Source organism: Piliocolobus tephrosceles, chromosome 19 (genome assembly GCF_002776525.5).
Source record: "Piliocolobus tephrosceles isolate RC106 chromosome 19, ASM277652v3, whole genome shotgun sequence".
NCBI classification, from domain to species: domain Eukaryota; kingdom Metazoa; phylum Chordata; class Mammalia; order Primates; family Cercopithecidae; genus Piliocolobus; species Piliocolobus tephrosceles.
This window is the reverse complement of record NC_045452.1, coordinates 45,242,918-45,267,152: the sequence shown is the minus strand read 5'-3', so window position 1 is coordinate 45,267,152 and position 24,235 is coordinate 45,242,918. Positions and strand designations below refer to the sequence as shown.

General features: G+C 48.3%; 1 protein-coding gene across 4 annotated transcripts in view; it reads left to right on the top strand.

Moving 5' to 3' along the window:
* ITSN1 (intersectin 1) overlaps positions 1-24,235 on the top strand; it is a 242,715-nt gene that overhangs the window by 180,182 nt on the left and 38,298 nt on the right. For 3 of the 4 annotated variants that reach the window (XM_023190761.3, XM_023190748.3, XM_023190755.2), the window contains 4 exons: positions 2,052-2,173; positions 6,715-6,832; positions 9,168-9,359; positions 9,726-11,233. In XM_023190761.3, the coding sequence (XP_023046529.1) occupies positions 2,052-2,173; positions 6,715-6,832; positions 9,168-9,359; positions 9,726-9,727 (434 nt within the window). In that variant the 3' untranslated portion in view covers positions 9,728-11,233. Of the gene's footprint in view, positions 1-2,051; positions 2,174-6,714; positions 6,833-9,167; positions 9,360-9,725; positions 11,234-24,235 lie in introns of those variants that run through there. The other variant, XM_023190769.2, reaches the window with a different exon arrangement.

The window sequence follows — 24,235 nt, the reverse complement described above, 5'->3', positions numbered from 1 at the left end:
ATTTCCTAATAATGCATTCCCAGGACACAAACAATGGAGAAGATTAGAGGAGCAACAGATATTATATGAGTGTAGGTCCCATTAATTTAGAAGCCATTGGATGGTTTTCCTCGGTACACATTGAAGGTACAAAATTATAGTCACACCTCTGAATCCAAAGTGTTTTAGTTTATTTCAATAAAATCACATGTGCTATGAATAGCACGAAAAAGAAAAGAAGCGGATGTGAAATAATATGGTTTCTGTGGCACATCTTCCTGGTCTAGGTCATTTGAGCTTTTTTGCTATCATATCCTTAGGAAATTACAGGTTGAAACAGTCACTGAAATGCCAAGAGATGGATTTGCTTGTTTGTCTGGTGCCCGGTTCCAACTGGGCTTACATGGCCAGAAAAAGAAAGGGAAATTTCACATAGTCTAGGATTTTATTTTAGTCAGACAAATACAGTCAATGGAAGGAGATACATTGGACCACCCACCAAATCTCTGTTTTAAGTGTAAGTTTTCTAAGTTTTGAACATTTGTCATTCCAGAGGGTCCAGATATTTCATAGATGATGCCCAGGGGGGCTTTACTTTGCACTGAAACTAGCAAGAAAGGACACAGAAGACCGCAGAGAATGTTGGGGCAGATTGCTGGCTGCATATGCCAGGTCCCATGAGGAGCAAGAACATCCAGTGCCAAACAGGACACTAGTTTGGTCTTTCTTCAAGCCATAAACTCTTGGAACCAAGAGCTGGTCTTTGGTTTGTTGCAAGAGAATCCTCATCCCAGTGCAGACATCCCAACTGGAGCTCCCAGTCAGAGCCTAGGCTGGGCCAGTAGACCGTGCTGTGGCCTTTCTTGCTTGCCCCGAGCTCTCCAAAGCGTCAGGCAGGGCCAGGCCTGCACCATGACTGCCGGGTGCTTCTCTCCTGGTGGCCAACCCTTGATAGCATGCAGAACAGGAAGAGAGCAGCTTGCTTAAGGGCCAGAGCCTTACTCGTTCCCTGGAGTGAGTAGAAAAGTAGGCAATCTCGTCAGAACCTGGGACCTTTTTGCGTTCTTCCTTTCCATTCTTCTTTACTTCATTCCCTCTTTCTTCTTTTCCTTCTGTCCTTCTTTCCTACTTTTCTCCTTTCTTTCACAGACCACACTTGGAGAGCAAGGATAGAGGAGTAGAACAGTTTGTTCTGTATTGCTTCTAGAAGTTCAGAAAGCGTAGCTGCAGATGTGCCAGAACTCAGGCAGAGAAGGGTTCTGTTTTTTCATACTCGATCTCCTGGGCCAGGGGAAATGTGTATTTCAGAGTCTGGTCTGTGGTACTGCTGGAATTTTTCCCATGGGACTTTTCACATTCAGGAAAAGTACAGAACTGTTTACATTTTTTTCCCTGTGCTGAATTGTTTTTGCATAAAGTTCCCTTCTTAACTCCAGGTCCCTCCTATAATGTGAAATAAAAAGAAAGAAATTTTCCCTGCCATGATTTGCACCTTGATATTCAGGGATCACTCAAAATGTGAGGCATAAAGAAGAAGGCTGTGTCGTTGGGAGTCAGAATCTGCAGCAACAACATAGAAATAAGCTCTTACCGGGCTCCCAGTGGTTTCTGAGGAAAACAGGCTTCTGTTTCTGCTGTACTTGGCAGCTGGGAAAGCTATGGAGTCCTCTAGTCACTTTAAAGTGGCAGCTCAGCCATTGAGTGCTGCTGTGCTAGGGTGGGTGGCGAATGAGGCCCCCGCCTGTGGCCTCAGGACGTTCCCGGTAATTATGGGAGGGGTGTGACAGAAGGTGCCAGGAGTGGGCAAGGAGCGGACTTTGTGGAGGGAAGTTGGTAAGTTTCACGGGATGACAAGGGAGTCTGCAGCCCGCTGAGGGCTCGAGGATCAGCCAAGCCCTTGAATGCCGTGTCTGCCTGGTAGCTCTGGGAACAGGGGCGATTCAGGGAGAAATCCAGCCCAATACATTGGTTTTGATGTGTTCATCTGTGAAACTGGGAGGCGCCCACATCTTCTCGCCCTATTCTCCTGCTGACTCTAACAGTGCACTGCCATGTTTGATCTTGTTTTTCAGAAATTGCCCAGGTTATTGCCTCATACACCGCCACCGGCCCCGAGCAGCTCACTCTCGCCCCTGGTCAGCTGATTTTGATCCGAAAAAAGAACCCAGGTGGATGGTGGGAAGGAGAGCTGCAAGTCAGTGTCTTTTCTCTTTATTTACAATTCTCCATCCAAGTTTCAATACACAAAATCTCAAAGGGACGCTATTTTATTGTAAAGTACAAACCACCCCTCACTGCCTAAATTCTGTATTTGGATAGTGAGAGATGCCAAATTTTCTGTATTTGTTTAATTCCTAAGTTTCAGACAGCTGGTAACAGATTTCTGAGAGCTAGGAGCTCCTATGAAAACATATCTGTTCCATTTCTGAGTTCAGATAGTGAGTGTCAGCATAGTGAGAACTCGTACGATGAGGGACGCCTGCATAGGATCGTCCTTATGTGCCTTGGCATTAGAGAGTGGAGCTTTTCCTCTGTGGCACAAGAGCAGGTTTCTTTGCATTCAAAGCCACATCCATACATCACAGTATTTTTAGTTCCCGTGCGTGTGTGTGTATTGTTAATCATATCATCTTGTTATATTTTACCATTCTAGATACTTCCTATAGGTCTCTTTTCCAGAGACAAAGATGCTTTAAAAAGATTGCTGTTACACAGTTCTCAGGGTAAAACTTCCTAGAATCATCGATGGATGCCAAATCTGTAGGAAAATTTTCAGTAGGAGCAGTAAATGTGCATGGTCTTGAAGTGACCCCCACAGATCACTCGTGATCTGCAAGGGAAAACACAGTCATTATAGAGTGGAGAACTAGGACAACACCTGAATGAGGTGATCAGAATGATAAGCAGTGGGGAGACCAGAGGATATCATGTGTGTGCAGCTATGCTGGGAGCGAGGAGGGAGTAACTGTTCTTCAAAAATGTCACGATCATAGAAGACAAAACCTGTCGAAAGGGTACTAAAGAGGTGTGAGGACTGACTGCAGTACCTAGACTTAGTGCAGTATCTAGACCCTGTATGAAAGAAAATCACGCTGTAAAGGACAATATTGGGATAATGGACAAAATTGGGTTATGGACACTAGATTAGACAAAATTATTGTACTGGTGTTAGATTTACTGAAAGCAATAACTGTACTGTGGTTATATAAGAGAACATTCTTATTTTTAGGAGATACACGTTGAAGTATTTAGGGGTAAAGAGTTAAGATGTAAGCAACTTGCAATCAGATGATTCAAAAAAGAACTTACAGAGAAGAGGGTGGGGAGGGAGAGAGAAAGCGCACAAATGAGGGAGCAGCTGGCACCCGCCGAGTGTTAACAGTAGGTGAATTCGGGTAAAGGGCCTACAGGTGTTCTGTGTGCTTTTCTTATTCTTGCCACTTTTCCGTGAGTTTGAAATCATTTCTAAATAAAAAGTTGCCTTTAAAAAGTTAATACTACAGCAGTTACTTGAGAGGTAAGCCAGCTGACTTTTCATAGGGAAAGTGTGTCTCCGTCCCCACATCCTCCCCCATCCAAAGTGAAGATCAGCCTCAGACCGCCAGGCAGGCACCTGGCCACCTGCTTCATAATTTACTGAAGGACGGGGCTTGCTCCCTGGCTTGCCCACGTGGGGCCTGTGGAAGGGCTGAATTTCCCAGCAGCTGTCCGTCTCTCTGGCCTTTGTTGAACGTGGGCCTCTGCGTAACACAGGGGGCCTCAGTAAGACTTGGCCAGATATAGGAAGGAATAGTTTCTGGAATGCTTTGTGAGGAAGGGGCCTATGGGAACACTTTGATGGCCGTTAGTAGGCCTGTGGACTGACTTCCCCAATCTGCTGGTATTTGTCTGTCCATGAGCAGGACGGTATGGAACTGCTTAAATTTGAGGGGGAAGAGGGAGGCAGGAAACCTTTGCCGTGCAGTGGGCTAGCCACGGAAGACAGACCCTCGGGTGCTGAGGAATGGGGGTTAGAACAGCAGGAGCATGAAGGAAGAAGGCCTTGCTGGGGAAGGCCTAGGGTCTCACACAATCCCGTCTACCACTCTATGGAGGTGAGCCTGAGGCCGGGACAGGAAGAGCCACACTGGAGAGCTGAATATATAAGAAATGCATCTTGGCCAGATTAGAAGGCACAACCTGGAGTGTAACTAAAGATGAAACTTCCCCTGGGGAGCTCGCTGGTGGACACCCATAATTGTCCTTTCCAGAAGTGCTGGCCAGATGCTCCTCACTGGTTCAGGAATCTGACCTCTGGAGGCCGGAAAATCCACTCCTTTTTATCAACATGCCTTCTCCTGTGCTGGGGAGGGAGAGGCCTCCTTAGACCCTCAGGTCCCACTCACTCACTGCTTAGAGTTGTGCTGTGTCACCCATTGGCCCTGCCAGCATCATGCCCCTGTCCTGTTCTGGAGACATGGGAGACTCCCATCGCCTTTCCTCCTCGCCTGCCAGGGGAAGGCTTCCTGCGGGCCCCTCTCCCCAGTGTAGCCTCACGTCTTACCGCTGAGCAATGACGTCTCCACTCCAGCCTCTTTGAAACACCAACAGCCCCTGCTCTTCTGCCTCGCTGCCTTTGTTCATGACATTTCTCGCCAGGGGCCGCCGACTCCCACCTCTCCACTTGCGCAAGAGCTGGCAGATCCCACTTCTGGAAGCTCTCTGTGACCATCCCAACCAGAAGTGCCATCTTCCTCCCCTGAGCTCCAGCGGTGGCCCCATGCCAGCACCACTCTTTAGTATTTTATATTACTTTGCTTTCTGTGCACATTTCTTATTTCCACTTGTAGCTGACTAGCCCCTTGGAGGCAGCAGCCGTATTTTTCAGTCCCCACACCTCTAGCACTGTGCTAAAGTGAGAGTTTGAGTGGTTCTTAGGATCCACAATAAAGTGGCTGAGTTGCCATGGCCCAGGAGAGCTCCTGGCGCTGTCACCAGAGTGACTCTCCGTGTGGATCCACAAATGAGGAAACACCAGCGAGGTCTGTGCTCTGCTGCAGAGGTGTGGGAAAGAGTGGTGTCATTGCGGGCAGAATGGTGGTACACTCGGTGGATAGACGTGGACACTTGTAACCAAATGGCTTCAGTCATCAGCAGGTTCACTGTGAATGTAAAAGCTTTAGTCCTTGAACCAAGGGGATGAAATCTGTCAGACCTCAAGGAAAAGTGAAGCCTGCTCTGTGTTCTCAAAGTGACCCAGAGGCATCCCTCTTGATAAACTGGCAGGTGGGAGGGCACACGTAATGTGGTGGAAGTTTTCTTTTCGTTTTATTTCCTTATTTAGGGAATAGGTAATTATAGTCACATGGTTTAAAATTCAAAAGTTATGAGGGAATATAAATGTCCCCCTCCCACCCTTGTCCCCAGAGGCTGCTGTTTTGATCAAAGCCTTGTTTCTAGACGTGTGTATGTGTGTGTGTACGCATGCATGTGTATGCACGAGTAGTTTTGGGTTCTCTTGGTGGTGTACAGAAGGGTAGTCAAAGCCCGATTCATGATCCCTAACTCGAGTCTTTTCATGGGATTGTGTCCTAACTGCAAAACCTGCCTCACCACCTTGGTTGGAAACTCCCCGGGTTTATAGGGACGGTCATCTACTGTCCCTTTCTAACAGCATGGTGCAGAAACACTGCATAGATGACTCTTGTGTTGAATCAGATTGAATTAAGTGAGAAAGAAGTGGCAGTGAAAAATGTGGCTTTAGCCATCACATGGGCCTACGGGTTTGTGAAAATAACATCGAGCCTCCTTGTGTTCTGTGTGTACTGCATGTGTGTCACCTTGATGTATATTACCCATAAAGCAGCATGCAGACACATGAGTGCATCTTGGCTTGCCACTAACTGCCTGTGGTCTTGGGGCTGTCACTCAACTTTTCATCTGGAAATTGGGAATAATGATAGTACTATCCTTCTGGAATTGTGTGCATAAATGCACAGGGCCTGGCTCATAAAAAGTACTCAGTGAGGGCCAGGTGCAGTGGCTCACGCCTGTAATCCCAGCCCTTTGGGAGGCCGAGGGGTGCAGATTACGAGGTCAGGAGATTGAGACCATCCTGGCTAACACGGTGAAACCCCATCTCTACTAAAAATACAAAACCAAAATTAACCGGGCGTGGTGGTGGGTGCCGGTAGTCCCAGCTACTCTGGAGGCTGAGGCGGGAGAATGGCGTGAACCTGGGAGGCGGAGCTTGCAGTGAGCCTAGTCGTGCCACTGCACCCCAGCCTGGGCAACAGAGCGAGACTCCATCTCAAAAAATAATTAATTAATTTTAAAAAAAAGAAGTAGTACTCGGTATTGATGGCCATCATCATTATTATTATTATTGTTCCTAAAACCCATATACGGTGTTGGCATTAACCATAATGTCTGCATTTCCTGAAATTAACAGCTGAGTGCTAGCATTACATGAGCAGAATTTTCTATCCCAGGCAATCCATGGTATACCCTGATTTTCTGATCCACACGGTCTAGCCCAAGCAAAAACATTCTGGGCTTTGCTGACCAGTGATTGCCACAATTTGAATTTTAGCTATGGTGTTTTACTTTTGTGACACAGTAATCCATAGATTTTACCCTTAATGTCGTTTGTTTTTCAATTATATGTAAGCTTTACATAACTGCTCTGTTATAAAGTGAGCTGTATTATAAAAGATGAGCCTTTAAAAATGTTTGATGTAATTATTTTTTTACCAGGCACGTGGGAAAAAGCGCCAGATAGGCTGGTTCCCAGCTAATTATGTAAAACTTCTAAGCCCTGGAACAAGCAAAATCACTCCAACAGAGCCACCTAAGTCAACAGCATTAGCGGCAGGTAAGGAGTTTCCCATTTCTAACTGGAAAATGGTCTGCATGTCACTTGAGTTTTTCCACTTGATTTCCTCATTAAATATATTTACGTTGTTTTTCACATGTGCTTTAAAGCACTTCCTGTACTTGCTGGGACTGACACCCAACTAATGTGATACGGAATATGTCTTTCGAAAGGACCAGATATCTAAGTGGCTTTTCTGTGCTGCATACAACAGAACCCTTGTTGGAACGCTCTTCCTGCAGGAGTCATGAATGCTGTGGCATTAAGGCCACATTTTCCTCTTGATTTCCTTCCAGCCATTTACATTGGGGTTTAGGCTAGGGGGTGAGGTGACAGAAAGGGACACCCAAAAATAAATGGCTGGGGTCTCAGTAGGTCAGGAGATGGAGCTGGGGGCCACGGGGGTTGGGGGGCTGTAAAGTGGTGTTCAGTGAAGACCAAAATAGCTCCCCTGTGACATTCACTGTGGGCAGAGGGGGCTCCGCAGGGCGGGCAGGATGTTGTACACACTTTCCTGGAGGACTGGAAAAGAACAGAGCACAGCAGTTGGCCCAGTTGGCTGTTTTCTGATTGAAGGGACCAAATTAGATGCTTCAGCAAGATCTGAGAGAGGTGAGGTCAGGGGAGCAGGTTTCTGTTTTAGGTCTTTAAGCTGCCATTCTTGGTTGGCTTTTGTGGAAAGTGTAGAATTTTTGTTCCAATGCTTTGTGGTTAAATATCTGTGCTGTATGTACCCAGTGAGATAAGATTAAAACCTGGCAGCCTTCTGAAGAAATTAAAGGATGGGCAAATTTTGTGATGAGCCCCAGTTCCCACTGGGCCTCTTTGCTTGAGGTGTGGTCTCGTGTAGGCTGAGGAATGTGGTTCCCGCAGGGTTTGCTGTTCCTTGGGGAGATGTGTCAGTATCCCTCGACTTCCGTGTACAGCCCCTTCCTCAGGCCCACTGAAATCAGTTGCTGAAGTGATTAAATTAGCTGGAGAATTTGAAAAGCCTGAACCTATTTATATATGCTGGTTAAGAAAGATTCACAGGGACTGTGACCTGTTGGTGCAGACTCATCTGAAGTAGAAGTGCCGAAGAATGAGAACAGTTTTACCTCCTGTAGGCTTGAGAGAAAACGAGAAAAGAAAAAGTGTTCTTGAGGGTGGAGATTTATTTCAAGACAACATTTTGAGACGCAAAGATACAGCATTAGAAAAATCGTTTGAAACACTGGTTTTAGGCATGGCATGGTGGCACGTGCCTTGTAATCCCAGCACTTTAGGAGGCCGAGGCAGGTGGCTCTCTTGAAGCCAGGAGTTCGAGACCAGCCTGGCCAACATGGTGAAACCCCATCTCTGCTAAAAGTACAAAAATTAGCCAGGCATAGTGGTGCATGCCTGTAATCCCAGCTACTCAAGAGGCTGAGGCCTCTTTCGGAAGGACCAGATATCGGTTGAACCCTGAAGGTGAAGGTTGCAGTGAGCTGAGATCGTGCCACTGCACTCCAGCCTGGGCAACAGAGCGAGGCTCTGTCTCCAATCACTAGTTTTAGTTCTCCCTAAGATTTGGGATTCTTGGAGGTCAAATGATGATTACCTTCTACTTTAAACCAAAAAGGAAAAATGATAGTAAAGTCCCCATGATACACAGCTGTCCTGCGCAGCAGAAGATGGGATGGGGTTGGGCCGGTCTTTCTGGAGTCAGCAGTAGAAAGGAGTTCCACTGCACTTGAAACGAAAGCCCTCGATTAGCACTGTACATTTTCTGCTGACAAGTAAACATGAAAAAGAGGATGATATTATAAAAACTAAAGACTGGCCGGGCGCAGTGGTTCACGCCTGTAATCCCAGCACTTTGGGAGGCCAAGGCAGGCGGATCACAAGGTAAGGAGATTGAGACCATCCTGGCTAACAACACGGTGAAACCCCGTCTCTAACTAAAAATACAAAAAAATTAGCCGGGCGAGGTGGCAGGCACCTGTAGTCCCAGCTACTTGGGAGGCTGAGGCAGGAGAATGGCATGAACCTGGGAGGCAGAGTTTGCAGTGAGCCGAGATCACTCCACGGCACTCCAGCCTGGGCGATTGAGTGAGATTCCATCTCAAAAAAAACAAAACAAAACAAAAAAAAACTCTAAAGACTTAGTGTGACAATTTTGCTGTTGTCTTGGTTTTTAATTCTTCATCTTACCCTATTGCCCACACTGCAAAAAGCCCAATAGAACAGTTCCACCTACTGTCACCCTCTTCTGAAAGTACAGAAAGAGTAGCTGGGAATGTTGAACGGCTGCGCGGTGCCCGTTGCGCATTCTTCAGTGGGTGTGCAGCCGCTCACCCAGCCCTGTCTCCTGCAGTGTGCCAGGTGATTGGGATGTACGACTACACTGCGCAGAACGACGACGAGCTGGCATTCAACAAGGGCCAGATCATCAACGTCCTCAACAAGGAGGACCCCGACTGGTGGAAGGGGGAAGTCAATGGACAAGTGGGGCTCTTCCCATCCAATTATGTGAAGCTGACCACAGACATGGACCCAAGCCAGCAATGTAAGTGCCCTGGTGGCTCTGTCGCCTTGCCTCTCTGGTATCTTCCGGTAAAACATGCAGCATTGCTCTGATTCTGCTGAGCTTTGTTTGCAGAACTTAAAGCTAGACCATTGCTGCATTCGCAGTCGTCTCTTTGAAGACCTTCTGTAATGCAAGAGTTTAACTCGTGGGGTTTTATTTTTCTTTAATTTTCATTCCTTCTGTAGCATGTCCCCTTCCTCCCCTCCCTCCTTTTTCCTTTTTTTTTTTTTTTTTTTTTCCAAATTTTTTTGGCCCCATGCTGTTTACATGCCTGACTCATTTTCCTAGCTTGAATTTTGCTCATTGTTTTGTTTTGCTTATGTGTTGTTTTCCTCCTTTTTCTAGGAATCATATGTTGTCCATCCCCCCCTCAGGCTTGAAAGTCCTCAAAGAGACCCACTATCCCATATCACTGCCCAGAGGGATGATGGGAGATGCAGCCTTGATCATGTGACTTCCAGCATGATCACCTACTGCCTTCTGAGTAGAAGAACTCACTGCAGAGCAGTTTACCTCATTTTACCTTAGTTGCATGTGATCGCAATGTTTGAGTTACTACTTGCAGAGACAGGAGCAAAAATTACAAAAACACACAGGGTAGTGGGTCCTTTTGTGGCTTTCCTAGTTACTCAAATTGACTTTCCCCCACCTTTGCACAGGTGCTTTCAATAGTTTTAAAATTATTTTTAAATATATATTTTAGCCTTTTAATAAACAAAATAAATAAATGACTTATTTGCTATTTTGGTTTTGCAAAAAGACCCACTATCAAGGAATGCTGCATGTGCTATTAAAAATTGTTCCAAATGTCCATAAATCTGAGACTTGATGTATTTTTTCATTTTGTCCAGTGTTACCAACTAAATTGTGTAGTTTGGGGCTTTCCCCTCTTGCTATAGAAGTGCAGAGGAGTTCAGTATCTCTGTTTTAAAGACGTGTAGAATGAACCTAATTAAAGCGAAGGTGTTTGTGCTTGTTTGTGTGTATCAGCTGTACCTTGTTGAGCATGTAATACATCCTGTACATAAGAAATCAGTTCTTTCCATGGCAAAGCTATTACCTTGTATGATGCTCTAATCATATTGCATTTGATTTGATTTTGCACAGTGACCCTGTAGCCACATGAGAAAGCACTCTGTTTTTGTTTGGTCTCAGATTTATCTGGTTGAGTTGGTGTTTTGTTTGGGGTTTTTAATTTTGCGTGTTTGCATCGCATAAAATCAGTAGACAACACCGTTGAGGTCGTTAGGATCAACGATCTCCACAATCTCTTTTTAGTCTCTGTTACATGAAGTTTTATTCCAATTACTTTTCATGGAATGACCTATTTTGAACAAGTAATTTTCTTGACAAGAAAGAATGTATAGAAATCTCCCTGCAATTAATTTCCAATGTTTACATTTTTTAACTAGACTGTGGAATTTCTACAGATTAATATGAAATGGAGCTCATGGTCGGTTTGTGTGTTAGATATGCTGTAGCCGAAGCCCTGTTTGTCTTTTAAACACTAGTTGGAAGCTCTCAATAAAAATGCCTGCTGCTCACGGCACAGAAAATGGGGCAGGGGGAGCCTCAAGCACAATCTAGCTGTCCTTCTAAAGACTCTGTAACGCGCACTCCCCTCGCGTTCTCCCGGCGGTCGGGAGGCTGTGCTGGTGGTCGTGTAGAGGTCCTTCTCCTTTCACATGGTGCAGAGAGCGAGGACCTCTCCTCCTCGTTCAGTTGCGCTTCAGTATTTTCATGGATATGAATGTAAAATATATAAATATATAAACCTGCGGCTTTAACAACTGTAATACAACCTTTTGAATTAGTTACGTGTATAGATAATTAAATTCTTCATATAAAAGTTAGACGGAAATGTCTCTGTGTTCTTGATGTTGGAACCTGGCAGTGGTGGTGAGGAACCAAGCAGACTAGATATCAGTAGTGTGCTTGCTGCCCGCGTGTCAACCATGACCTGTGCTCTTTGAAATACAGACATAATCAGAGGCTCGCTGAGTCTTTGTTGAACAGCCCTCCCTGTCCCCTTACTCTCCACCCTCCCTGATCAGTATGCAAACGATCATTCTTTATAATACCAGTTTTGAAGCATAGAACTCTATCACTCAGGTTAGCAGTTCACTGTCTCACCAGGCTTTTGATGTAAGTTGTCGACACATTGAGGGTGTGTAATTGGGCTCAGGGTACAAACCGTTTGTCGAAAAGATGTATCATAATAAGGTACTGGTGAACACCTCCAAAAATATGTGGGTAAAGACAGACACTTGCACATGTCCTACGTTGTTGTCTGGGATCAGCTTCTACCTGGCACACTTTGCAGAAATAAACCAGCATCCACATTGATGCCACTGTTTGCTGCAATGACCACATGGTTGATTCCATCCTCATGAGCTTCACTTATTGGATCTCTCCTGCCATTCAGTGGAAAAGTGGTTTCCCTCATCAATTTAGCAGATAATTGGTGGGGGGTGGGGATGTCTACCATGTGTCGGGTGCCCCATTGGCTTCTGGGAGGAGTGTGGTACTCCATGGAAACAGGGTCTCTGTCTTCGTGGAGTTCATATTTTAATGGGAGGAACAAACAGGAAACCAAACTCCTGCAATCCATATAAATATACACAGTATGTGTGTGACAAGGTGACAAATTCTGCACTAGAAGTTTGGATGCGAGGCACCACTGAACAGACTGGCAGGGCCAGGGGAGGGTGGCCTCAGGGAAAGGATCAGAGAACCTTCAGGGGGCGGGGCGGGGAAAGCCATTTGAGCTGAGACCTGAAGAGTAAGGAGGAGCCAGATGGAGGGGGGGAAGAGGTGTGGCTATCATAGATGGAGCTGTCAGGACATACAAAGGCCCAGAGGTGGGTGGAGAGATCCTTCTCACTGTTCCCCAGGCCACCCCCTTGTGGAGCAATGGTTGAGTCTGCAAGTCCATCTCTTCCCCAGGACCCCTTCAGCTGTGTAAGCCAGTGTTGCTTCTCCAGTCTTGAGTTTGGCTGGAAGGGATGCAGTTGTCAAGGTGGGTACTACTCCATAACACTCTACCTCACTCACTCCAGAGGCCCTGCGCCCTCACCATAGGCCATTCCCCCAGGCTTGCCTCCAGCTTTGTGAAGCTGACACGGGTTGTTCCCCCAGGAAGCTGTGCTTTGCCCCTACAACTCATTGAGTTTGCGTTTTGTTGTATCCATTGGACCCCGTGATTCTCAGCCAGTGGAAGTGCTGCTCGTATCTCATGGGAGAGTCAGGGATGCTGCTCATCATCCTGCAGTGCACAGGACAGTCCCCCACCACAAAGAATGATCTGGCCCCAGATGTCACCAGAGCTGAGGTTGAGAAGCCCAAGTCTCACCCTGCTGGCCACTGTGGTTAATGTTCACCTGGTTATTCGCCACCAGAAAGGCTGCCCCAGTAACTCCTGTTGAATAAATTTAATCACTTAAGCTCATGTCATGTATCTGCAGCATCAAAAGTATCTCAGGACCTTTCTTTTAAATTTCAGAATCTTGTTTATTATCTCCCATACTCTGCACTTTCGTACTGTATTAAACTACTTGAATAATATTCACAGAGAATCTGGTTAACAGAAAATTGAGTACAAGGGAAAGAAAGCATCTTCTAATAAATTAGTGAAGGGATACTAGGTATCTCCTATGGCCTCAGAGTTTAAAGGTGTCAGGTTTTGGTTTGTATGTTCTTTAGCTTTTTTTTTTTTTTTTTTTTGAGACAGTCTCACTCTGTCACCCAGACTGGAGTGCAGTGACACGATCTCAGCTCACTGCAACCTTCGCCTCCTGGGTTCGCCTGCCTCAGCCTCCTGAGTAGCTGGGATTATGGGCGTGCACTACCACGTCCAGCTGCATTTTGTATTTTTGGTAGAGACAGAGTTTCACCATGTTGGCCAGGCTGTTCTCCAACTCCTGACCTCAAGTGATCCACCCACGTCAGCCTCCCAAAGCACTGGGATTACATGCGTGAGCCACCGCGCCTGGTCTAATTTTTGTATTTTTAGTAGAGATGGGGTTTCACCATGTTGGCCAGGCTGGTCTTGAACTCCTAACTTCAGGTGATCCACCCACCTCGGCCTCCCAAAGTGCTGGGATTACAGGTGTGAGCCACCACGCCCGGCCTGTTTTCGTTTTTTAACTGATTATTAAATCATTTAATTCCATATTGGTCTGTGTCAATATATTTGCGAGTGAACTTTGGGTACAGTCTTGCTCCGGTAGCATTAGACAAGATGGGTCCAAAAGCGATTGTCTTCATTGCGCACTTACGAATCGTTCTCCTCCGGCCGGCTGCCTCTCCACACTGCAGAGCAGGGCCTGCAGAGTTGGGGAGCCATGGTGGTTGAGCTCCCCAAGTGGCCCAGGGCTCACACTGCCTCTGCATAAAAGGGTGTCTGGGAGAAGCCAATTTAAAGCAGTAACTTAGCCCTATATTAAGTCACAAAATATCTCACCATTACATGCATGGTAGAAACTGGTATCTGCCCTGTTTCTGGAAAGGAACCTGGGCAGACCCAGGCCACCATAGCAAATAGTAGTGATTGGGTTGTCTATGCCTTCGTTGATGCCATCAGAAGAAAACAAGTAACACTAACTTAGGAAAACACTCTATTAGGTTTAACCATATGAAATTGTCAATTCTTACCTGTAAAAATAGCAATCTATAATTCATCCTAGTACAATATATCATCACCTGGCACATGGTAGGTTAGGTTAAAAAAAAAATGCCTATTTTTGAATGAGTGAATGAAGTCAACCAGTGACTATAGAAAACACCAGAGTCTCAGCTTTGACACAGACCACATCACCCTCAGAGAGGAGACCATGCTGTCTCTCCAGTTTCCTTTTCCTTTAGATGTGAGCTTCCCAAAAGCAACAGTGGCCTTGGAAGGGGCTGCTCCTGGAATCTCTTGCTCATTTGGTCTAAGAAGGAGGCTGAGGACCAGGGACGGTTGTCTGGGCCAAGTCTCCACTCCAGCACAGGGCAGGGGCAGCACCCCACCCAGGTAACAGTTGGGGAACGGGCACAGCAAATCGCAGTCCTGCTTCATTAATCCTATTCATTCTCTTTTGTTCCAAAAATACCCAAGAGAATTTTTATGGAAACAACATTGGATGCCAGTGGTCCCAAAAATGCAAGGAAAAATAGCTCCTTCTTTGAAATGTCTGGTATTTTGGGTCTGGTAGGATAGGGAGACGTAATGAAGTCCAAGATCACAGTAGCCTTATGTGAATGTTTCGCTTCAGCCAGAGTTCCCTTGGGCACTTTTTTTTTTTTTTTTTTTTTTTTTTGGAGACGGAGTCTCGCTGTCGCCTAGGCTGGAGTGCAGTGGTGTGATCTCGGCTCACTGCAAGCTCCACCTCCTGGGTTCACGCCTTTCTCCTGCCTCAGCCTCCCGAGTAGCTGGGACTACAGGACCCGCCACTGCGCCCGGCTAATTTTTTTGTATTATTAGTAGAGTCGGGGTTTCACCGTGTTAGCCAGGTGGTCTCCATCTCCTGACCTCGTGATCCGCCCGCCTCGGCCTCCCAAAGTGCAGGGATTACAGGCGTGAGCCACCGCGCCCGGCCGCTCTTGGGCACTTCTTCAAGAAAACCCCACATAGGAAAAACCAGGCTTCCAGAGTGTCTCCTGATGTCTAGTGAGCTATTCCATTTCAGAGGGCTCCATAGACTCTCAGAATCTATTCTGTAAACTGAAAGCTCCCCAGGCATTTTTCAGGTGTATGACCTGATTCACAAAAACGTTTTGTTTATAAAAAATGAGCATCAGCTATAAGCTATATATATAGTGCCCGTGCAACTCAATATTGGGCATACTACCTCTTAGAAGCTACCAGCTACCATGCTATTGTTTTATGATATCAACAGTGTGTGTGTGTGTGTGTGTGTGTGTGACAGTGAGCAGCAACTTTCAGGGGACTTAAATGCCTACATCTGTAGCTTGGTAACAGTAGGTCAAACGGTGAGTTCAGGGTACAGCCAGAAGGCAGATAAATACCGCTATATAGAAAATTCTGGCAAAGGCTGACAGCTGCTATTTCCACATCTGCTTGGCACATCACTTCTGAGTGATATTGCAAGCCTCAAAAGAGATGTTCCTTATTTTGACTCAGCCTATCATGTCTTTAAAAGCTGAATACTTCCTCCTCTTGGTGCGGTTTCTCTGAACTCTGACCCAGGAGAGGGGAGAACACTTTTGGTCTGCCAGTTTTCATCAAGGACGCTGTTTCCCTCAGGGAGAGGATGAAACTCCTGACACCCCTGCTTTCCCCTCCCATTTCCCATGCTGTCCTGCCCCCTTCTGATACCTGTCCCCACACACTCATGCACGCTGGTCCACTGCGCTGCTTCCCAGGCCCCACCCAGGAAGTGGGGAAAGGTCTGGACTGGGGTGGAGCGCAGGATGTTCTCTGTGGATTATTCAGTGAAGTCGAGATCTTAGAGAACACTGAGCCCAAAGCCTGCACCTACGGCTGAGGGCACTGAGGCTCTCGGGAAACATAGTGATGTTCTCAAGTCAGCTTTTCAAACTCTCTGGCGAGTCCTTGTTCTAGGTGTACCGTTTGATGCATACATACATGGACAGGTGTGTCCACAGTCCCAGAGCTCCTGCCTCCACAGAACTGGTGGCTGCATCTTTGGAAAGATCAGGAAGGGGCCCCTCTTCCCTCATGTGATTTCCTCGATGCTGGGGTTGCCATGGGAGTTTGGAGCCATTGGTAAGGATTCCAACACATTTTCAATGCACAAGCTCCGTGCTGACCCGCCTCAGCCCTTCGTCCTTCTCGCCTCCACTGGGCGAGTTTGCCAAAGGCTCAGGCTTGCTTAAGACGCCCTCAGTCTGAGCCAAACATAAGAACATGTGCTGCTGTAGCTTCTCAATTTTCATTCCTGGCCTCCAGAAAAACATGGTGCTGTGTATAACAACACGGCTTCTCTCCAAGTTCAGCCTAATATTTTACTCCATTTCTCTTATGATTTTGGAACATTCTATTTTCCTGTAGGCCACCTGCCTGTAAGAAGATAGTGATTCAGAGTGGGGAGTCCACATAACTGCATCTGGGGACCTTATAGAGGCTTAATAAGCAATCCAGGATGGTGACTCAGAGCTCGGGTTCAAATGCCGGCTCTGCTACTTACTAGTGGTGTGATCTTGGGCAAGTTATGTAACCTGTTTTACATATGGAGAGATAATGATGACATCTAGCAGAAAATAAGCAGAGAATAGTAGCTTTGTTGCTGTTGTTTTTATTGGAGAGAAAAGGCATTTGTGCCTGGTCAGTGAGCATCACGGAATCCAATCAAGTGGCTTTTTTCATTAAACCAAAACAGCAGGTAGGTTATGTGCCTTTTTAAGACCTTTTAGAAAACGTGCTTTTATAGATTAGGAATTTCAGGGAGAAAAGATTGGACAGCTTCCCTAAAAACTTTGAGCTATCTCATTGTAAGATCTGCCGCACCAATTTGTGCACGAACCCTGGCCCCCTTTCCTGATAGCAGGAGGCCCACCGGTGGAAGCAAGCAGCTTTTTAAACACCTTTGCTGCACTCCTGCAATGTGCAGAGACCTCTGGACCAAAGACCAGAGCCTACTCAGCAGACTCGTGGTTGATGTGGACAAGCTGCCTGTGTTTCACACGGTCAACGGTGGGGAGGCCACCAGGGAAAATGGAATGTGCAGGGCTTTTAAATGTCACGTCTGGACTGTGTTGGCAGGCCCATGCAGCGCTCCACAATAAACCTGTCACAAATGCGTTGAGTCACTGGGTCCTTTATTTCTCATCACGGCATTCTGTGGCCTTGTGTTCTCTTGCCAGCAAAGAATGGAACGTTCAGCCCCCTAGAGATGCCGGCTGCTGGATCCAGCTTAGATAAGGGGCGTGGGCTGCTGGGGAATGCTGCCCCAAAGCTCCGTCTCCAGAGCAGCTGCCCCAGGCACGCTTAATTCCCTCCCTGCCCACTGTGTGCACCCCCAAGATCCTCTCAAGATCCAGACATGCGGTTCCGCTCTGTTTGTTAGCCCCCAGCAGAGCGAGCCTGTAGTCTGCCCCAGCAGAGGGGACCAGGCCAGGGATGCCTCTTTCGTGTCTGGAGCGTTACCTTGGAGTCCTGAGGCCCCGTGGCAAGGCCCCACACAACTGAATCCTCAGTAACAGCCCTCCACGGACTTGGTATCCAGTGGGATGCCTCACTCCATCCCATCCTCTAGGTTCAGAAGCACATCTGCCAGTCCTGTCTGCCTCCCCTTCCGTTCCGCATCCTGTCTTCTCCTCTCCCTGCCTCCTGCTGTGTGGGCCATGAGCCCAGGAGGGGCCCAGTCTACCCTGTTTACCTCCCCCGCTGCCCACTGAGAGTCGTGGCCGATGTATATGGAAACTTCCTGGTCATAGGGCCGTGCTCCGTGGAACACAAGCAGAGGAGATGCCTAGAACTTTCACGAGCAGGTGACAAGCAGCAGAGAAATGAGTGGTGTTTCCAGCTAGTGAAGGATGAGGTGGCACAGAGCGTGACGGGGGGCCAGGGATCCAGCCGAGAGGATGGCCTGGGAAGGCCCTCTGAAGAGGGGATGGAGACCTGGTTGCAAAGGAGGCATGTCCAAAGATCAAGGGACCCAAGGGACAGCAAGTGCAAAGGCCAGGGCTGAAGGAGCTGCTCCTGCTCCTCGCAGAAGGATGGCTGAGTCTTCGACCTGGTCTCTCTGCACCCACTCTCTCCTTCCGGCTTCCCCCAGGCTGCAGGCAGAGAGCTATTCTAAAAACATCGCTTCTTATGCTTAAAATCATCCAGGGGATTCCCGGTCCTCCGAGATGAAAGACCCGAATCTACTTGGTCCGCAAGCCCTGCCTGATCTGCCCCCTTCTCCAGCCCTCTGGCCTTCCCTCTCACTGATTCCTGTTTGTGCTGAATTTTAGCATGGCTCAGTGGTCACCTCCTCGAGGAAGCCTTCCCCCACCCCTGCATTCTTCTGTGCTTGCAGAGGGGAAACTGGGCTGGCTGGTTACGGAGCTGCTCTACAGGAGCCCGCTCAGCGTTCTTTTTTCTGCCACCTTTGAGTCACCGTCATGACCTGTCACGAAAGTCCAGGCTTTTGTTGCCCCCATGGATTTCCAAATGGCCCTATTGAAAAAATCCCCTTTGGCCCCCCAAACCACTTTATGGAAAGGTCCATTTTCATCATGGGAGTCCCTCAGAGAGAGTCGGAACCCACATCTGGTGCCCACTGTGGCATCCTGGGCCCATGTCAGCAGGAAGTGATGGGGGTGCAGGCAGGCAGTGTGGGCAAGGAGCCTCCCCCAGCTTTGGAGACTGCATGACTCAACCCCCCCTTGTCTACCTCCCAGGGATCTTGGGTTTCCACCTGTCCAATAGGGAGGTGGTGCTTGGGTCCAGGGACTTCCTTCATCATCTAGCCTCACTCTTCTGTGCAGTCTCACCCAACACAGAACCTTCCCTCCATCACGTCAGCCTCCACCACCACCCCAGGATTCTTGAGTCTCATTTAAGCCACTAGTACGCCCCAGCTGCAGATGCCTTTGCCCCACCTCCCCTGCCTTTCCTGCCCACCTGCCTTCACCCCTCCTAATTTCACTGCCACCTCTCCTCCTCCATTAACTTGTAACAGCTCAGCTCTTTCCTGAATTCCTTATCACACAGAAAGATGACTAGATAGAAAGGCCGATACAGAAATACATAGACAGTCTCACCTCCCCAGTTAGACTGTGAGCTTCATGGAGGCAGGGCCCAAATCTTATGGATTGTTACATCCCATTAAGACCTCCATGGTAACAACACTTATGAATGGCGATGGTACCTTGCCTTGTATAGTTGTCTTATTGCAGGGCACCCTGCCTCCCCACTGATTATAAACCAGAGGGTAGGGCCTACCTCCCACACGTGCATATCCCCCGGCACCTCACTCTTGCCAGTTGCTCAGGAAGTGCTGTGGCAGACAGTCCTGGGTTGTCCTTCTACCCGCCTGCTGTTCCACAGGCTTGGTCCTTCGTCCCCAGCTAGGCTGTGAGGGGCAGAACACATCACAGTGTTCATTCTCCCCGCTGCATGTAGCCTGGAACCCAACACAAAACCTGTGCTTGGGTTTCCCTCCCCAGGAGGAAAGGGAATGGTAAACGAGGCACCATCATTTAAAGAATAAATTCTCATGAAAAGACCTCAAAACAGGAAGTGAGCTTATGAAGCATAGGGATTGTTCTTCATCGTTCTTATAAGCACCTTCAGTACTGTCTATTTATGTATGTATTTGGTTTTCTGTCTCCCCCACCAAAATGGAAGCCCCACAAAAGCAGGGGCCCCTGCAAATCTACGCAGCCGCCATGAATGAGCAGGAAATGTCATGGCTCAGGTTGTCTCTAGAGTTCCTAGGGGATCATTTTGCTAAGTTAGGAGAGACCGACCCCAGGGAGCAGGCCATGTGTGCTTAGACCCTTCTGAAGAAAGTTCCATTGAGATGAGAAGTCCATCTGCCCCTTTGGACAGCTCAGAACTGGTCTGGCCTCCAGAACTTCCCGTGGGCTGGGGCTGTCCAGGGACTGGTCAGCCAGTGGTCATTTTCAGAGAAGGTCTGGCTGCCTTGGCCTAAACTGTCCACTGCCATCTCCCACCAGTCCCCACCAGCCCTGGGCTCCAAGGACAAGCCCATCCTCTTCGGCTGAACTTGCAGGAATCTACTGAGAGAGAAAAGCGTAAGGACCACCCTCAGGTCTGCCCTTTGAAAAGCTGGTGGTTTTCAAATCCTGGTTTTCAAATGGAATCCTCGTGATTCCATTTCCTGACGTATCACCAGCATAGATTTTATTCTTGATAGGGAAGGTCACCGTACATCACTGGAATCTGCTGTTCCATTCATAAAATGAGGGCATTGAGCAGAGAGAGTAGCCTTTGAAGCCATAGGCCCAGGCCTGGGGGTCAGTGGTGGCAGCGTGGCCTGAGGCACAGCTTCAGGGGGCCCCAGGAGCAGAGTGTCGCATGGTCTCTGAGCTCAGAGAGATGGCGTTCTGTGATTACAGCCATTGAGCCTCTTGGACAATGGCTTGAGTGGCCTGCCATGGGCTGGATTCAGCTCAGCAGTTGTGGCAGCTCTCATGCTCCCTGGGCCTGAACCTATCGGTTTCCAAATCCCACTCCCTTTCCACGCCAGGTGTCTTGGTTTCCAGGCCATCTTTCCTCTGATCTCTTGGCTGCACAATGGGAACTTCACAGATAACAGATACCTGGGCCCCACTCCAGCCAGTCCGGTTTAGTTGGTCTGGGGTACAGCAGGGGCACTGGGATTGTTAAAAACTCCTTGGGTCACCCCAGTATGTGGCCAAAGTCCAGGGTCACAACCCCATCCATGCCACCCACACACAGCTGCCACGCTGATCCCCTGAAACCCAGCCAAGACCTTCCCAGCTCTGCTGCCAGAGCGTTCTCGACTGGACTTCCCCACCTGTTAGGGCCGAACTGTGTCCCTCCGATTCACACGTTGAAGCCCTAACTCCCAGGACATCAGAATATGACTTCATTTGGAGATAAATTCTTTGAAGAGGTGATGAAGTGAACACGAGGCTGTTAGGGTGATCCCTAATTCCGTCTGATGGGTGCTCTTAATAACGGGGAAGTGTGGACACACAGACGCTGGAGATTTGCATGCACAGAGGAAAGACCCTGCCAAGGAGAGAGGCCTCAGGAGGAACCAGCCCTGTTGTCACCTTGATCTTGGACTTTGTATCTTTAGAACCATGAGAAAATACGTGTTGTTTGAGCTGCTGGGTCTGTGGTTCTTTGTTACGGCCGCCTGAGCAAACTAATGCACCAGCGCACCAGCGAGGAGGAAGAGGTCTCCAGAGAAGAGCATGAGCTCTAGGGTCAGACTCCCTCTGCCATTTGTCAACTGACTTACCCTCCCTGTGCCTCAGTTTCCTTGTCTGTTCAGTGGGAATAACAACAGGATAGCTACCGCATAGGATTCCTGGTGAGGATTCCATGAGTTCACACATGTGCAGCACCCGGCATTGTGAGCTCCGAGTGGCATTCCACATTAACGCCCAGGACTCACCATCTCGCAGAGCCTGCTTCCCTCCTCTGCACCTGCCCGCCAGGGCTCCCCGCCCCCAACTCCAACTTCTGTTTACTCCCATTATTCCTCCATTTGAATCCCTAACCACTGCCTGCAGCCCCCACAACAGCGATATTAGCCTGCTGAAGTCCAACTCAAATTCCTCCTCCCCTGCTAAATATTTTCAAATCCTTCTCATCAAAACAGCAGGCCCCCTTGAATAAGACGTAGTATTTGGCCGGGCGCATTGGCTCATACCTGTAATCCCAGCACTTTGGGAGGCCAAGGCAGGCGGATCACCTGAGGTCAGGAGTTTGAGACCAGCCCGGCCAACATGGTGAAACCCCATCTCTACTAAAAATACAAAAATTAGCCAGGCGTGGTGGCATGTGCTTGTAGTCCCAGCTACTCGGGAGGCTGAGGCAGGAGAATCACTTGAACTCAGGAGGTGGAGGTTCCAGTGAGCTGAGATTGCACCACTATACTCCAGCCTGGGTGACAGAGCAAAACTTGTCTAAAAGACAAAAAAACAAAAACAAAAAACCCTAGTATTTGGCTGGGCACGGTGGCTCATGCCTGTAATCCCAACACTTTGGGAGGCCAAGGCAGATGGATCACTTGAGGCCAGGAGTTCGAGACCAGCCTGGCCAACATGGTGAAACCCCGTCTCTACTACAAATACAAATATTAGCTGGGCATGGTGGCACATGCCTGTAATCCCAGCTGCTCGGGTGGCTGAGGCATGTGAATTGCTTGATCCTGGGAGGTGGAAGCTGCAGTGAGCCAAGATTGCACCACTGCACTCTAGCCTGGGCGACAGAGCAAGACTCTGTCTCAAAAAAAAAAAAAAAGACCTAGTATTTGATAGTACAACAGAGGAACTACAATAGTAATTTAATTGTACATTTAAAAATAAGTAAAACAGTGTAATTGGATTGTTTGTAACACAAAGGATAAATGCTTGAGGGGACGGATACCCCATTCTTACGATGTGATTATTACACGTTGCATTCCTGAACCAAAATAGCTCATGTGCCGCATTGATATATATACCTACGATGTACCCACGAAAGTTAAAAATACAAATAAAACAAGAACCAACAGACTCCTCCCTCGTATTCCAATCAAAATGCATTTGTACTTTCATTATAACACTCCAGTCTGCCTTTGTACCAGAGAAACTTATTTTTTTTTTTTGAGACGGAGTCTTGCTCTGTCGCCCAGGCTGGAGTGCAGTGGCTGGATCTCAGCTCACTGCAAGCGCCGCCTCCCGGGTTCATGCCATTCTCCTGCCTTAGCGTCCCGAGTAGCTGGGACTACAGGTGCCTGCCACCTCGCCCGGCTAGTTTTTTGTATTTTTTAGTAGAGACGGGGTTTCACTGTGTTAGCCAGGATGGTCTCGATCTCCTGACCTCATGATCCGCCTGTCTCGGCCTCCCAAAGTGCTGGGATTACAGGCTTGAGCCACCGCGCCCGGCAAAGAAACTTACTAACAGGAGCTACTCATACTACAGGAGAGGGCACAATGAGAGCAGGAAGTCAGAAAGAAGGAAAACCCGGGGTGGGACTTGAAAGGGGCCTGGAATGAGCTGAAGCATGCCTACCATGGAGGATGTAGAGCTGTGCCAGGAATTCTAGTGCCCATTATAAAGCTATGAATGATACGCCCTTTCTCTCTCCAAAATGTGCATTTTTATGGAAAATTAAGAGATGATTTATCCCTAAGAAGAATTTGATCTTCACCACTTCTCAGCAGTCATTAAACTGCCTGGCAACCCCTGTGGACTGGATTCCCCTCCTTGGGAGAAAACAAAGCTTATTTGGAGTTACGTTGGCACTTTAAGCATCTGGATTACATCTGAGTGGAAGCCTCCTGAGGACCCAGCTACATGGGGCAAGGGGGGTCCCCAGGACAGGCTGGGGTGGATGCTTGGGCTCTGCTGGACCCATGAGGGTCTCTGGTGCCATCGGCGGCCTTCCTTCCCCCTCACCTCTGTGCCCGTCGGCTTCTCCAGACCCCTATAAAAATCGCGTCTTGAGGATTTGCAACTCCGAGGTCTCAAGGACTGATAACCGCTTGGCGTGATACCCTGTGCGAAGTGCCTGCAACTCAGCAAGGATCCAAGTTGGCCCGGGACGCCCAGGTCTAGCAAGCAGCAGGCTCCCAGAGGACAAGGACCCGGCCTGCCTCCTTCTCACCGAACCCCAGGGCCGAGCGCAGATGCTGCTTCCCAGCAGGACAGGACTTCACGGCTTGGAGAACGCTGGGGTTTCAGACATCAGCTGCAGGGTAAATGGACATAGTGTTTGGCCAGAGAACTTTCTTCACGTCACATCCACATGGCTTCATCTACTTTTCCTACACGACAGGCCACCCCACACCTGCCAGGAGAGGCCCAGGATGTTGAAGGGAGTGCAGTTAGATTAATTTGCCCGGGAGAAGCCAGTGCAGCCCTGGGGTGCATGGGCTCACCTGGCAGGAGAGACTCAGGCCATGGGGAGAAGCCTACAGTATAGACAGGACCTCCAGGAGCCCAAGTAGCATAGATCCTGCTGATCCGGGGCCATTTAGCTGGAGGATTTGGGCTGAATGTCCCCAGAGACATCGGTAGATCCTTTCCCTTAAAGATGAAAGCCATCTCCCGGGCTTGCTTATTGCTCTCTCTCCGGATCCTTCCACATGTTGTTTCTGAACTCTAGTTCTGGCATCACAATCCCCACACCCTGTCATCTGGCCTTTCCCTGCTTCCCACCTTATCTCTTGCAGTGTCTCTGTGTTGACCTGGCACC